General features: G+C 42.2%; 1 protein-coding gene across 3 annotated transcripts in view; it reads right to left on the minus strand.

The window, feature by feature from the left end:
- The window catches only part of IDE (insulin degrading enzyme), a 754,741-nt gene that overhangs the window by 17,368 nt on the left and 719,937 nt on the right, over positions 1-17,436 (minus strand). For all 3 annotated transcript variants that reach the window (XM_069239810.1, XM_069239807.1, XM_069239808.1), the window contains one exon: positions 7,646-7,713. In XM_069239810.1, the coding sequence (XP_069095911.1) occupies positions 7,646-7,713 (68 nt within the window). The remainder of the gene's footprint in view (positions 1-7,645; positions 7,714-17,436) is intronic.

A 17,436-nucleotide genomic window follows, 5' to 3' on the forward strand; every position in this document is an offset into this window, starting at 1 on the left:
TTTGGTCCCTCAGAAAAAGAAGGACTAGGTCAAAGAACCAGAATTGGAAACACCGGGCAAGTACCACCTAAAATAACATCAGGCTGGACTCTCCCTGATCTTCTGGAGAATCCTAGGGATCACACAGTTGGAGGAAGGCATATTGAAATCTACTTATTTAACATCAGGACTTCCCTTTCAGGCTCCATGCCCTCTCCCCTCCAAAATACCTATTGTTTAGATGGGATACAAACACATCTGAGTGACCGACCATAGACCCTGGCTACTTGTGAATTTCCCAGCTGTAGGAATGACTGTTCAGCCTGTCTACTCAGATGTTGTCTATTACACTACTTCAATATCAAGCAGGAGCATTTTTAAGGCTTTCTCAAAAAGCACACTTGCCTCCTCACATTGAAGGTGTGGTATTATCGCTATGAAACATCCAACTCTGGGTCAAATCATTGGCTAGAAACCTGTCAGTGCAAAGAATGCAGCATGCAGCTCCAACAAATTTATGTGATGGATGAATCAAACCTCTCTCACAGTACACTGCTGAACAGTTCCATGCAAGGTGCCCTCGTACTAAAGAGCTGGTGGTGCAATTAGCAATCAATGGGGCAAGAAAAACAGGCAGTACACCAGAAGGTTGTGAGCATGTGTCCATCTATCAACGTCTGAACCAAAGGCAGCTGGAACGGATTGAGCTTCAACTGGATGTCCAGCAGCTGGCCCCGGTGTTCTGCCAGATGGAATGGCAGGAAATGCATGTATAGTTGGTTATAGGAATCCTCCACTATGCAGGAAACCTGCAGTCATAGAAGCCTCTAAGGTCACCAAGTTATTATTTTCACAGTCAACAAGAAGTGATTCCCTACCTGAAGGGCTCCTGTGACCCTCTCAGGAATGGGTATATCATTCAACAGGGTTGTAGGAAAGTGACACTGTTGGCATGGTTACCAACCCCCCCACACTTTTTGCATAGTGTTTATGCCAACTTTGATTGAAAGTGTGCTGAGATCCTGCTAACCAGGCCCCAGCAGCAGGGTTCTTTCCCAAAAGCTGTACCTGTTTCCTGAATTGGCACACCCCTGGCATCCACATAAGTCTCTTGTAAAAGGTACCCATTGTACCATGGGCCCTGTGGCCAGGGAAGGTCCCCAACGGCTGCAGCATGTATTATACCACCATGGGGGACCCCTCACCAAGCATTTGCAGCTTGCGTGTGATTATGGGGAGAAAAAGAAAGTCAACATGGCATCCCTCTTAGGGTGCCATGCCCACAAACCACTGCCTGTGGCATAGGTAAGTCACCCCTCTAGCAGGTCTTACAGCCCTAAGGCAGGGTGCACTTTACCACAGGTGAGGGCATAGCTGCATGAGCAATATGCCCCTACAGTGTGTAAGTCCATTCTTAGACATTGTAAGTACGGTGTGGCCATATTAAGTATATGTTCTGGGAGTTTGTCATTACAAACTCCACAGCGGCTTCACTGAATACTGGAAAGTTTGATATCAAACTTCTCAGCACAACAAATCCACACTGATGCCAGTGTGGGATTTATTGAAAAATGCACACAGAGGGCATCTTAGAAATGCCCCCTGTATGTTAGCCAAACTGATAATGTAGGACTGACCGGTGTGTGCCAGTCTGCCTCTTTCAGACAATTTTCTGACCACATAGGGTGAGATCCTTTGTTCACTCTTTGGCCAGAAACAAAGCCTGCCTTGGGTCCACAGAGACCAGGACAGAGGCTGAAACATAGGGATCATAGCCCAAGGCCAAAGGGGAAGGCTTGAAACTGCAACACATCCATGATAACTCCATTGAAAAGGAGCCTTTGCAAAGGAGTCAAGTGTGACTGACACACTGATAGTGAACCACAACAATGTCAGGAGGTTTGCCATAATTTGGGGGTGGTCTACAACTGTGTGTGGCAAGTCTGCATTTAACAGTTAGTCACTGAGGTAGGGGAAAACTGAAATGTTCAGCCTCCGACGGTGTGCTGCAACCTCAGCCATCACTTTTGTGAATAACCAAAAGTCACCAGTGTGGCAGAAGGGGAGCATGGCAAATTGAAAATGCTTATGGCCCACTTTGAACCGAAAGTAACATATATGGGACTGCAGGATGGGTACATGAAAGTAGGCTTCCTGCAGGAGTAAAGCCATCATCCACTCACCTAGATCCTGGGCAGACAGAAGCTGGGCCAGATTCAGCATCTTGAATTTATCTTTCTGCAAGAAGGTGTTCAGAGAGCCGAGATATAAAATAGGACAAACATCTCCATCGAACAGCATGTCCATCAGAGAGGCTTGCACGTCCCGTTCGCCAACTGCTCTTTCCAAAACAATTCGGTAGTATTTAGCCCAGAACGGATAATATATTTTGCCGTTTCCTAACCATCCAGGATCAAAATTCCTCAGAGATTGCAGACAAGGGCTCGCCAACCATGTCTCATAAAGCATGAGTTTATCTTCCCAGCAAACAGCTGACACATTGAATCACCAGAGAGCTAGACTGACCAAGGAAAATATCCACTTCCCAAATTCTTCGATTTGTTTGGACTCTCGGTTTGGGGGACTCATAGGGAACAAATTGGGGTTCGCCATACTGGTGGAAGCCTGATAGACCAGAACAAGGCTTAAACCAGATGCAGGTAAGGGGGTCAAAAGGGGCTTCATTAAATGTAAGTTAGAGCTCAAATTAAAATTGTCCAGGCTGCAAAACTTGTCAGCATGTTATTTTTGACTTCCAGAGCTGGCAGCTGTGAATCTAGTACCTCTGCTGCCTGTCTCATTATCATGGCAAAGCAGACACCCTCATACATTGACACAGAAGGGAGAGAACACAACCCTGTGTATGGGGGTGTCTCCAGCCTCCTCTCCCCCAATCTTCATTGTCATATCCAAAGGTTTGTTGGCTTTGATCAGAGATGGAGCTGAAAAGTTGTTGAAGCGCTGTGGTGCAGCAAAGGTGTGGCTCTATCAGAATCACATTGGATAGGGACCAGGTATGTCACTACAACTTTGGGATGCAGCTTCGGTTGGGGCCAGGACTAATTTTCCTTAAAGTCAGAAAGGACTGATGCAGGGTCGTCCACTGGCACCAGAGTTTAAGTCAAAGGTATTGGCGTGGATTTTGGTGTCAAGTTGGAAGCCTGCTCTGGCACCAGAGCAGATCTTGAGAAGCGTTCAAGAGACACTGACTGCGCCACAGGCAGTAATCTGGCTTGAGCCGTCCATAGATCCTTGGGGCCTGAAGGTGTGCTTGAGGGAGCTGGAAGAGTGCCAATGATGAACAGCATTGCCTGTTAAAGGGCCTCAATTTGTGGCACCATTGCGAATAGCTCCAGAAACTTGGGCTGCTTTGGGATCAGCTGGGGAACTGGTTCCTCGTAGTGGACCGGGAATTAGAAGACCAAGAGGCACCAATGTCCTTGCAGATTCGGAAGCTAAGAGTGGCAGGACTGGGACAAATCCCATTTAGCCTTTTCGAGCTTCCGCTTACCCAAAGACACTGACTGTGACCAAGATCTGTTGAGGGTACAACTCAAGAGCAGAATCGGATCTATGCTCTAGACTTGGAGGGGGGTCTATGACTTATTTCAGTGTATGGTGACATACAGTTTCGTTTTACATTTCTAAATTATCTTTGTATTCATAAGGGGACACTTCTCTCAGAACTTGGAATCGTGCCAAGGACCTAAACAACAGAGACATACCTTGTCACTACTGGAGAGGGCATTTTTTCCTTGCACACTGGGGAAAAAAATTTAGCTTTGAGAAAAAATCTTATCAACTGACAAGAAAGTTGAGGCAAGTTCTTGATCCACGTACTAAGGTGGAGAAACAAAGCAATTGACGTTGACACGCAGGGATGGTGCTTCTATGTTGTTCCATTGTCACTTCCAAGACAGAACAAAGTAAAAGCAGAGATACACAGTGGCAATACCAGCACACTAGAGCAATGCTATTTAAATCTTCTGGAACCATGTTCCAAAGGTGAGGAATTTGCTATTAGAAGTATCCATCAAAGAGACTGCCACTCAAGCAAATATCTTGGTGAAGACTTAAGGGCTAGCTCTGGTTACCATGGTCAGTGTCCTATAATTGTGGCAGCAGTTTGCCGCCATACAATGGAGGTACTTTTTTGTCTGTCCTGGACAGATACATGCATGTAGGACTCTTGACAACTTGAGATACAGGGAGGAAGCCACCATCAATCTAAATGGGGTAAAGTTTTGGGTGAATCGCTGTCATTTTCTGGGCCTATGTAGGGTAGAGAAAGATATTATTTAATAAATCAAGACTGTTACTACCCTCTCTTGTGAAGACTACTGCTCTGTATTTATAGTGTAGAATTGATGAAAACAGTTATATAGGAAGAGAACCAAGACAAAAATCGAAAATAGGCATTGCAGTCAATTTCCTATTTGTGTATTTTTCTTTGTGAGTGCTCTCCTCAACGTGGTGGACTTTCTATCAGTGGAAACCCAGGAAATACTGATGGGGTGAGTCCTGGACAACAAGTTTTCATGTTTATTTTAGCCTCTGGAAATGAAGGTCCAACCCACTGCAGCACAAATTCTTCGGCTGTTAATTTACAATTCCACCGCATGGATCTATGAAAAAGGATAGTCTGCCATCAAGGTCAGATGTGTATGCATAAGTTGTTCAAACTGGTATAAAAGATTCAGTAAGGCAACATTCTTTACTCTTACGGGAAAGCACTCAAATTAAATGCAGTGAGCCAGCTTACATGACTGGCAGTGGTTCCAGTATAAAAACGTAGACATTTGCAAAATTTTACAATTTGCATGAATTTATAATGCTGTCAAATTGCTATCAGATTATATGTAAGCACATGAAGCATGAAAGCAAGATTGGGGATTGCTTTCAAATAAAATGTACACAAAAAACGTTTTACCAATATTTGAAAAAGGTTAATAATGGAGAATCTGTGTAAAAACAGTATTGCCAACAAGACATGTCATGAAAATAAATTAAGGGGAATAATTCTAAAACTAAGCCACAAAATATATCTTAACATTGGTGCAGAGTTACAGGTTTCAAGCATTAGCCCCGGGATCTGTACTCCCAGTAAACTTTTATGATTTACATTTTCACTTGAGCAAATATAAACATATATATTAGCTCATGTGAAAATCTGCTGAGCAGTTGCAAATTCCTTTTCCCTATTCCCGTTATTCCCCTCACCATGAAAAGGATTTTCTCCTGCCTTTGTCAGGAATAAATTGGCAAACTTTTCCAATCTGAGAAGAGACTGGACAGGAATGGTTAAACAACCTAAAAGATGTAACCGTGTGTGTGTATACACTCACACAAAATTCCAATCCTGTAGCTACTGCTTCCCGCCCCTATTCATAATTTTACAAAAAGGTGGCAAAGTCAGCTTTGCTGGAATCCAAATCCTGATATGATAGCACCCTCATCTAATCAGAGGGAGGTATAAGCGAAGGTTTGATACAGTCAGACTGCTGCCTTAAGTTGTCACTTCACTGCATGACACCAAATGGCACAAGTGGATATATTTAGTTATTTATTTTTATGACAGGACAAGTAGATTTCGGAAGCACCCCGACCTTTATGCAACTAGAAAAAAAATCCACAGCCCATGCTCCTCCACATTCTAACGTGACCTCTATTGTCTATCTTTTGGTACTTCTACTTTATCTTGAAGGTTTAGATTTCCTGCCTTACAATTCCGATATCACATCAGCGAACTAGAGATGTGTCAGTTAGCCTAAGTCACAATTCATTTCAAATAAAGCAAAAGAGCCTATCAAAATTAATTATTGGAAGAGAACCAAATCTGCAACCTACAGCTGTTCATTGAAATTAAATATTGCCAAATACAAATAATCCAGCTTTTCCATATGATTCCCATGCACTGGTAACACAAAAGCAACACGTCTCTTTCTTTTACATACTAATTTACATCCCATAAGCTTACTCCTCATCCTCTTTCACAGAAACGGTCATGGTTTCTACAACTTTCCACGTCCATACTGACAACATATCAATATGTGCTATTTTTGGTGTGGGCCATTGCTTACTGTTAGTGTTTGTCTTTTTTAACACACCTGGCCTAGAATTTATATCATAATGTATCCTTCAAGACCATGGCTTTCAAAATAGGAACTGCTTCACTATTTGTAGAAGGCTGGTTAGTACCTTTCCCTCTGCTGCAAATCAAGACAATGTATTTAGCTCTATATTAAACTATTAAACCTGTTTTTCGATGGTTAAATTGTCAATGTATCTTTCTTAGATTCTCTTTAGCTCCAATATATATATATATATATATATTTACACATACACACACCAGTCTACATCCTCTTGATGACAAGATTAATGGTACATTATCCGCACTGCTCTATTTTGATTACTATAGAAAATCTTTTCATGTACCCTTATTACTATTTCACCTTCAAGGTGTCTGACAATATATATCCTTCTTTTCTTTAAAGACGTCTTGGTCTTGCTACTGCTGCCTAAGCAAGAGGAGACAGTATTTGCTTCTAGTGGGAAGATGGCTCTTATTTTCAGTTTTTCAGTTAGAGGCCTGGTTGCTGTAAGAGAAAACCTTAATGCAACCTCACTAACCACTGACAGACACAGGATGGGGAATTTGTTGCAAGTGGAGAAACTGTGCTAGAGCACCCCACGCTTAACTAACTTGCAGAGTGGCCTCCACTCAAGCGGTAAACCCTGTAATGCTACCACGACAGTAAACGTAAAAGAATATACAATAGAAAAATTAGTATGGGAAATGTTTGCTGATGACATTAGCAAACACCTAAACTTAAACGTGTTGTTACGTTAAGAGAAAACATGATACTGCTGTTATGGCTCGATGCTACGAAGGGGCTTGATCTGGAATACCAGGAGATGTTGCCTGTAGTTTTTGGACCACATGTGATCCATTTAGTATTTGTCAGCTCTGCTAGTCTGGTTTCAGTGATGCATGCTGCTTTACTATGCACCTGGTCCAGAGACACACTGAAAAATTGAACAAGGGTTGGTGGACTGGGGAGGTATAGGGACTAGTCTTTGTGGCTTGGAACATTGATGCTCTTGGATGAAATTATATTTTGAGCTGCAAAGCCTAAAGTTAATCACATTGCTCAGGCCGGTGTTAAATCTAAGTTGCAAAGTAATTTCCAAAATCAACTAAATCCTGTGGACAGATTTTTATGGTGACAAAAAAAAATAAGTAACTGTTTGGTAACATGGAATTATTTGGAATAATTCGTTGCATTAATTGTCGGTAGGTTGTAACTCAAAAATCCAACAAAAAGCAGATTTATAAATACAAGTCGACCAAACCAGTATCAGATAATTCGCAGGATAGATGTCATCATTACCTTGATGTCAATAATACAACATAACTGAAACATTGCGTAAATCAGCTAGGTTTAATGTAATAAACATTTCGAAATAAACGTTTATTTTGTCGCCTTCAGCTAGAAACGTTAGATCCGTGGGGTAAATGCAATTGATTGATCTTGAACATCCAGTGTCTCACCATTTCATGCTTTACGCATCTTTGCCCTCTGGAACCTTCAAAATGTGCAGAACCAGTGCACACTGAAAGGCGAAGCACATGGGACAAAATAGAGATGCAGATTCAAATGCTTACCTGAGGTAGAGGTGGAGCCGGTGTCAGATTGACATCATTTTGACTAGGAAACTCTCCCACAACGGGACCTTAGAAGTTATTAAAAAAGAAAGTAATTGAAGATAAACGCCTAAACAAAATCATGACTGGTTAACATCTTTGAAATCTGTTTCATTTTTACGAGGAACACCCAAATACTTAACAAATGCAATGTATTTCAAACACATTATGACGCTACACTTAACCCCGCCGAATTGTAGCAAGAGGCCAAGAAATATCGTCATTTGCGAGCATTTTACAGGAGTTTTTATAATATTTTTTGGTTCCTATCAGAGTAATTAGTTGTTCGGAGTCCCATTCTCAGAAAAGGATAACCTGGAAGAAACAGACTAACACCTTCCTATCTCGAAAGAAAATTTGTTTTCGTCCAAACGATGGCAATCCAGACTCCCCAAAGACATGTAACGCAGGAGACACATTTAGTTTAGGGTGTTTTTTTGTCAAAAAAACTGACTAGTGTATTTATAGCCACAACTCAGATGGAGAAAAACATTAATGGGCACGTAAATAAGTGTTTGAATCTTTCGATAAAATCCCCATTTTGCCAGACGTTTCTTATTATAGTTTTTAACATACAAGAGCAGATCACAATACACAATAAAGTAGGTAAAGAGATAAAAACAGATGCTTCAAGAATGTTGCGATTGTTCGCAATGCACATTTGGAAAAAATAACAAATGCACAACACAAAACTTTCCGCTCCCTCCCAAATCCCCAGAACAGACCATTATCAGACGTTATTGTCTCCACGTTTCGGTTATGCAGTTGCACATTAGATGTAGTGACAGCGAAAAATACTAACATAGTGCTGTACTAGTTTTGGTGAATTAAGAGCTTTGACTGGGTGGCCACACCACGTTAGTTATGCCTGTCGATAGGTAGGTTTAAAGTGGGTCCCACATTCTAGCAAATCTATAGTGCTCCGTCATTAACCACTGTAGTCTTTCCATGACAACAATATTCTGCAGCCAGAGATGCTATTGGGATATAGATGGAGGCTCTTTGTGCTTCCAGCTGAACGGTAAACTCACTTTAGCGGCCCGAAAGACTTCCATATTTATGTTCTAATGGCCTTCGATTTTTGCTACCAAGCCCGGAAGCAGATGGCTTGCACGACTGCGCCTATGCTATCAGCTATAGGTAATCCTAGTATACAACTACTTGGTAGAAGGATTTCCTCCCAGCAGGCCTAGTAAGTGAGAAAGCCCCTCCAATACATTGGGGGCACCCCAAAGCAGTAATTATGCAGCACATTTGAGTACCTGTACCACTCACTGTTTACGTCATAGTGAGCTTCCATACTTAAAAAAAAAAAAAAAAAAAAAAGCACAAGATGGTAAAGCATGACTCGACTCCCCTTCTTCCCGCTATTCTCGCCAAGAGAAGTTGCTCAGATGTCAGGGTGCCTCCGGATGTTGGTTCCAGTTCCTCTACTGCGGAGCCGATTCTCCGACTAACCCCAATCCTACTTGAATTTCCGGGTCTCTCAGGGTTGCTGAAACACGTTGAAGCTTTCAAACTGGCAGTTTTGTGCATATATGGGACCCTACTAGCTCCTTCTGTTGTGTTTACGGCCCACAAGGATCTGGGAGGCCTCCAGTCGGTTCACTGCAGACAGATCCATTCCCAAGCCCCAACTGTGTGTCTTGACTCCAGTATCTGTCTGTACTGTGAGGCTGACACCTGTCACAACTTCTCACCGAACACCAAGATCCTTGGCAGGCGAAATAAATATAAAGCTCGCACTTTTGCCTTCAGAGCCTGTCAGTAGAGAGTCCTAGGCTACCTGAAGAAGTGGCTGCTGCCTTACTGTCAGGCGAGATCACTCCGGTCCAACGGACCAAGACTTCTTCTTGTGCCCAGGATCTGTAGGACTGAAAGAGGTGGACCTTCCTTTTTCTACTTGACTGCCAAACTATGGAATTCCTTGCCTTCCTACCTCCGTTTTGCTCCTTGAGAACAGGTTTTCCAGAGACTCCTGAAGACCTATCTGTTTGATAACTAGGCATTTGGGTGGTGTTGCAGCATGTATAGGTGGTAGGGCCGCAAGCACCAGGACACTTTCGTAGAGGCAACAGTGCGGTTTATAAGTTTCATTGTACTGTATCGTAGCCAGTTCTCCATGCGTTTAAGATGCCACTAATACGGGACGAAGAGTACATTGCTGTCTCAGACTCCAAAGCAAATCAATCACAACCCTGATCAAAGTTGCATTCATCTTGACCCCAGATACAACCCACTCAGCCACATTTGGACCTGGATGATAAACTGTCTGCCAGCATGCTACTCTAATCCAGAACCACATAATGAGGGAGATGATGAGATCAATGATTAGCAGCACTATGAAAGGTAAAACGTTTTCCTGTATTTACAAGATGCAAGTGGGCTAGACACATCTAACAGTAACCTAAACTCGCCACATGAATCTTCCACAGAAGAATCTGCGTCTTTGGCCAAGGTGATTAGGTGGGCTGTGGAAGACTTCAATCTCAAACTGCCTTCTGTGGTGGTGAAAACTGTCCTCACAGACGTCCTGCATCTTGGACAGACCTCTTCAGGACAACTCATCCCATTCAATACGGATATCTTAATGGGCAATTGGGCAAAACCTGAATCTTGGCTGCTTGTGGGCAGGCACATTGCTCGACTGCACAGACCTCCTCTGGGGGACTCATCTTTTCTCCTCTGGAACCCTACTCATAAGAATGTTACGTTGCAAGCTTCCAAAGCAGCCTGAACCCTAACTCTGTGTCCACTACACTTCCAAATAGAGAATCCAAACTGTTGGAGGCTTTTGGAAAAGAGATGTTTTTCTCTTGCTGTCCAGCCCTCAGATCAAAAAAATCTACTTGCTTCTCAGGCCATTACTTCAATGTGTTATGCGAAATGGTGTGCAAGATTTTGAGCTTGCGGTTCCAGGTTAGTTACGTTCAGACACAAATCATAAAGGATGTTGAGAAGTATGCCATTAGATCAGGACTGGACACTACGGAACTCAGAACCAGCGTGCCGCTTCAACGTCATGCATAGATAAGATCTACAGGCTTTTCAAACGATGTTCAGGTGTCACTGAAGGACATGCCATTTGATGGCACCAGTCTCTTTTGGGACAAAGCTGATAAAGCCCTAGCCTGTTCAAAGAAAGCAAAACCACAGTGTGCTATCTTGGCCTTTCAGTGTTGGTGAAGCTAGTATCCCCAACAGTACCGTCCATTTCGAGACCTTGGAGAGGGCACTCAGCAGAGGCAGCACCAAGAGTAGCCTCTGCCACAGCAGACCTCCCAGTCATTTTGGGACAGAGGTCAGGCAGTGACCGACCATGTTCAGTCCCTCAGAGGAAACACACTACCAACTGTCTCACCTGGAATGGTGGCATTTTATTTGCATGTTTGCTTATATCAAAATCCCCATCCGGCAGTTCCACAGGTGTTACCTGGAATTCAGAGAGGGACACAAGCATTTTCAGTTCTCAGTGCTCCCGTTTAGCCTTACCACCTTGGGTGTTCACGAAAGTGATATAGGTGGTCCCTGTACATATTTAGAGGTTTGTAATACCAATTTTCCCCTACCACGACGATTGGCTGTTAAATGTGGGCTCGTCTTAGTCGTGGATCACCTTCAGACAACAGCAAACCTCCTGACATCCTTTTGCCTTTGGGCCATTGATCAACATGCCGAAGGTCAAACCTGACTCCTCCTTAGAGGCTCCCCTTCATGCAATCCAATCTGGATAAGGTGCAGTTTTCAGTTTTCTCTCCACCTCAATGAGTCCAAGACATTCAGGCCATGATCCTGATGTTTTAAACTTTGACCTCCAGCATCCTGTTAGTGGACCACGCCAGATGGCACATGCAGGCTCTACAGATGCTGGAATTGCAGGCAACTCACTTGACACTTAAAGCCTTTATCCTGCTCATGAAGGGGGAATGGATGCAGGACAACACTACTGTCACATGGTACTGCAACAAGAAGGCCAGGATTGGGTCCTGTGCTAAATGCCTTTACACCTCTGGAACTAGCTGAGTCTGCTAGCCATGTCCCTGGTCATACACTATCAGTCCGGATTTTTAAACACCAGGTCGGACAAACTTAGCTGGTGTTGCCCAGTGGATCACAAATGGCAAATACATTCAGAGGTGGCACAGGTTGTCTTTAAGCAATAGGTGGGGGTCTGGGGGGTGGTGGGAGGAGTAGCTAGACACACAGGTCAAAGCACTTGCGACTTGGAGTTGGAAAAGGCATTCTCTCTTGGAGATACCTTCCACCTAGAATGAAGCTTAGAACTTCTACCTTTCTTGCCTAAGGTTCTGAAGAAGTTCAGGAACAACTAGAGGCTCAAGTCATCCTAGTGGCCCAGGTTTGGGCCAAGAGTGCAGTATCCAGGCCTTCTGGCCATGAACATCTGTCCTTAGCTGTCACATCGGGAGGATCTTCTGTTGCGACAGCAAGGCAGAGTCCTACATCTGGGCTTGCCCAAATATACCTCAATGCCTGAAGACTGAGCAGGTTCGGTTGAGTGCTTTTGACCTCCCTAGTGAGGTGCTTTTGACCTCCCTAGTGGGGTGCTTGATCTAGGCAGCCAGGCACTATCCACCAAAACCATCTATGCTGGACACTGGAAAAAGTTTACTGCTTGGTGTAGTTCTCAACACATCTCACCGTTACAAGCATAGTTTTCTGATGTTTTGTTGCTTGTTTTCTCTCTAGCACAGCAATAGCTATAGCTGTGACCACTGTTATTAGGTATTTACAGGCCCTTTTAGTCTTTCTATGGTTACCTGACCAGACATCATTATTCAAATCACCTGTTCTAATGCAAAGTTTAGTAGTATGCTATGGTTTGTTCCCACTAACGCTACAGGACTCTAACCTAAAACTAAGCCAAATAATTTTTTTCTCAAACAATTAATTTGATTCATACACAATAAACACACATTCAAACTAAGCTCCAACAGAGCGACAGACATGCAAAAAGGGTGTTAAAGACAACAGCATATGCTACCCACACCTGCTGCAAAGGGTATACAGTGCAGGGCATCATTGTAAATTCCACTTAGCAACACTGGGGTTTACAATCTAATAGATGTGTAAGGTTCCGTCCCAACATAACATGTGAACATACCCATAACTAAAACATCAAAGTCAATAGGAACACTCTTCTAAAACTCAGTCCCAGTACATTTCAGGAAAAAGAAGGGAGCTGATATGGAGGTAAAGTAAAGACTTCTGGTAGGATTGCCAAGCTATTAAGCTTTTTGTCAGTTTCTCATCAGCATGAAATTTGCTGATGTGCATTTTCTTAGCTGCTGCACAAGTTCACGCCTCTGACTCAATCAACGAGCTTTGGAGCCTCTCGACTCAACCAACAAATCTTTGTCTTCTGGCCAGCTGAAGTGAGGGCTGTAAAAGTGTCTTGTGCATTTAACTTTTTTATTTTTTTTAAAGGGGTAAACACCAAGAAGATATGCCTGTAGAGTTAATCAGATAGGAAGGTGTATTCTGTGAGAAACTTTCAGACACCTTCTTTCCCAATCATAAGGCATTTCCATGTAAGAAGGAAGGAAAATGTCATCAGGGCATTACATTTGGGGGAAGTGTTTGACCTGGTATTGGTCATATCACGGTTAGTATATATATATATGTGATAAATTAAACTGTCAAATAAAACCTGGTATGACTCAAGGTCTTCTCTATGTCAATAACTTCCTTGTCTTAGTCCTCTCCCCGGAGTATAATGTGTATGCCAAACAACAAAATGCTCTGCCATCTCTTGTCACTTTCCTCCTTGATCATGTGGGATTCCTGAAGGCAAGTATTATGCACCACATTTTGTTTAAGGTAAGACCCTACCCTCGAAAATGTACCTACCAAACCCCCTAATTCTACCACACATTTTCCTCAGTTTGTACCCCATCTTTATCTTGTCTCCAAACAAGTACATGCCCGAGTGCTGCTCCCCATGTAGGTTTATAGTTTACGCTAAACAGTGACCATACCAATTGCCAGCTTAGAACTAGACGATCATATCCTTCTAAACCCTCCAAAATATGCACCAACCTATTTTGGTACGTTAGGCCTACACCACACTACAAAACATAAGCAATATTAATTAAAGCAAAAGAGGAAAGTCCCATCAAAAGCAAGTGTAGATACATTATAAGTGCATACCATGTGCTTAACCCCTCATCAGAGGTTAGGCTAGCCGTTGCCTGGTGTGGACATAGTGCCCTATATGGTCCAAGTTGGAAGGAGTCCAGGGTTGCCTACTGACATGCCTCTACCTCACATGACTTGCAAGTGAAGAAAATAAAAGACCACAGAATGATTCAGCTTCTACCAATAAGGCAGCCACATTTGTGGCAGATATAGGTTTCATAAGTAAATCTGCAGTAATTTTCACTTGAACAGGCAGTAATATAACCACTGTAAACAAATCTACTTACATATAAGACAAAAGTGAGGGATGGACTTTCCTGTCCTCCCATCTCCATGGTATATGATCAGGAAATCAAACCTCTAGGTTAACTCAAACTCTACAACAATTTTCCTCCCTCCGTGGAACGTTATCTTTGGGTATTAACACCAGCATGGCATCACTTTGCATCCTGAAATAGTGTGACCGCACCCAGCGAGGCCTGCAAACTCTGAAAGCTGAAAAGGTTCTGGCCACATTATGCCCGCTCTTTGATACCTGAGAGATCGTCTCCCTGCTGACCTCTCTGTCCCATACATGAGGAGGAGAATATGAGAGCTTACCTCAGAGCCCCACATACGAGAGGCTGTGCAGAAGTGTTGTAGGTCCTTTTAAGAAGATGAGACTTTAGTTTCAGGTCAGACTTAACTTCAATAAAACACTTGATACTCGCAATTTAGCACGCTCTGCATGTTAATTTGTATAATATTACTCCTGGTTTGACAGTCTGCATCCTCCGTGACAGACTCAAGTTCAATGGTTACCTCACAGAGTTCCCTCATCACAGCACTGAGTTGATTAACCTCATTGAGGTGTTATTAACTGTAGATCTTATTCTCTGAGACCTTGGGCAGATCTGGAGAGGCCAGGTTAAAATCTACAGCCACTGCATAAATAAAGGGTTTTAAGCGAAGACTTGGTTTCTTTGATGGCTGTTAAGGTTGAGTGCACTAGGGCCTTAGTTTCTCTGGACTGTGAGGCACTGAGCCATCTCAGCTACATACAGGGATGCTTGCCTTAAAAGCACTTCACTGGCACCAGCTGTAATTTAGAATTAAAGTCTTAAGCCTGATTATGAGTTTGGAAACAGGTTATTTTGTCATAAACTTGGAGGATATCCTATCCGGCTTATTACAACTCCTTTAAATCCTTTGGCACTTGCTCTTAGGCAGACAATAAACCTATCATGTTTGTGATGAAGTAACCAGTCCACAGTCCATCAAACTCTAAATCAGACCCTTAGTTGAGTTAAGTTGGTGTAGGCATTCGGGAGCAGGGGCTTAACAATGGCAGAAGCTGGCACTGTACTGTATACTGACTGAGAAACACATAGCGCATCCTGCCACAGAAGTTTACAGTTTGAGTCTTTGGATAATGCCAAATCCTCGACTTTTCTGAAAACACAACTACTTAAATAGTTATTAAACTAAGATCATCACTGATGGGGATGCTGTATCTGCTGGGATGTCTGAAACTGGCCACATAACAAAAATAAAGAAAACCAACTTTTGCCTTCTCTATTCCCTTGAATAGTGAAGATGGCATCACGTGACTCCGTATCGGTGTCATCCACCGGATGCGACATCAGCGGAGTCAATATAATCCCCTTGCGGATGTCAGTTTCTTCTGTGACTATTTTCCATGCTCAAAACCTGGGGCCACATATAAAAACTGCCTACTGAATCAGTGAGCTAGCACAAAAGACACCCCTTTGTCAAATAATTACCAATTTCCTAATTAAAGGTGTTGATTTCCATAATGAAATCTTCTGAGACCAAAAAGGAGTCAGTTCGCAGAGCAGGGAGGATTGTTAAGGAATCTGCATCTAGATCCTGTCTCTACCAGATACTATATTACCAAAGGTAATTAACTTGTTCATCTGATAGATCTCTAGCCACATATTCTTTACTTTAGAACCAGATACCAAAGTCATAGTACCCCAGAGGGAATGCGAACTGAGACCTCCCAAAAAAGTCTGTAAGTATCATGAAACCAGTTTAGAACAAGAGAAAAAGACCGAACAATCATAATAATTAGGTGAGGAGTAATATACTCTATGACATCAAAACCTGTGGAATGAACATGGGAATAGGCTCATCCATGTTAGTATGTCAAATGTGTGTCAGATGTGACCCTACAACACTGCCAGTCTTTAACCAGATGAAAACTGTTCTAGTACAAGAGAAACAGACCATGTATTCATAGTAATATCTATGAGGAAAGTCATCCTCTTTAGTAAAAGAACTGTGCAAAGAACCAATAAAAAGTCAAAACGTTAATAGCATAGAGACAGCATCACCCATGATCAATACCATTAAAAATATGTTCTTAGAACAAAACCGGTTTAGAATAATTCAAAAGACCGGGCATTCATAAGAATGTAAGTGAGCCCTAACAAATTTCGCAATGTAAACTCATGGGAGGAACCACGTCAAACATTCAAAAACATGGAAGAAAGAAAAGCCATGTTAATATGAGCAATCGGTTAGAGGCGTACTAACAAAATGAATAATAAGCTACTTGCTCCCTTAATGGAATGTGAGCCCATGCACAAACATACCATCAATACTGTGGAAAGAACCACAACAATGACATCATAAAGACAAAGAAAACATGGGTAAAAAACACAACCCATGAACAAAGGACAGTATCGCCAAATGAGCTAGTGAAAATAATCTATTTGTTATGATATGCAGTCTGAAACTGCATGTTCTACCCTGTTGGAACAAAGAGCAGCATAACATGCCATTGAGCAATACCTCTTACCATGTAAAGGTACATCCTACCACACCTACACTATAAGACATACAGAATGTTTATCTCTAGCAGAGAAAATGCCCTCTTTAAAAAGAAGTTAAAGACAACAATATCAATCATTTGGCATATAAATATACTTTTCCCCAGGAAAAGAAGCTAGAGATGATAAAAACAGCTTCAAGATATTCTCAATATATATACTTACTGACATAGGAGTACAAAAAACAAACACCTATGTAGTAACCAACAAATATTTCTTTGTTTAAAAAAAAAAAGCTGAATAAAATGGTAAGTATGAAAAATAGGGACCTTGGTAGTGTGATGGAAACAAAGGTGAGTATGTGACTCTTATAACTATTAAGACTCATCTACAGATGAACTAGAAAAGGTGTCAAAGATGCAAAAACTGAACATTTTCAAGATTCTGAAATAAAAAGAATCCGTCCGATTTTGTATATACCATCTAATGACAACACTTCTCAAAGTGTGACTCCAACCTACAACAACTAGAGTCAGGTAAACAAAAACAGTTTTACCTAGATGAGGTACTAACATATAACCTACTCAAGCACAACAGATAAAAATATCTTCATAGAGAAGTAGTAGTACCCCTGAAGAGGGTAAATCCCTTCCAAAAAGGAGGAAGTCTTGACTGCAAATGCCCAAGCGCAAAACTCCTAAAAAGTCAATAATATTAATTATTGTACACAATAGATTGAATAGAATCCACAAGAATACACGCACCAGTGAAGACCCATGATAAAGTGACATAAGCCAGGAAAAGAAAACAATGTTCCAAGAA

Source organism: Pleurodeles waltl, chromosome 6, assembly GCF_031143425.1.
Source record: "Pleurodeles waltl isolate 20211129_DDA chromosome 6, aPleWal1.hap1.20221129, whole genome shotgun sequence".
Classification (NCBI taxonomy): domain Eukaryota; kingdom Metazoa; phylum Chordata; class Amphibia; order Caudata; family Salamandridae; genus Pleurodeles; species Pleurodeles waltl.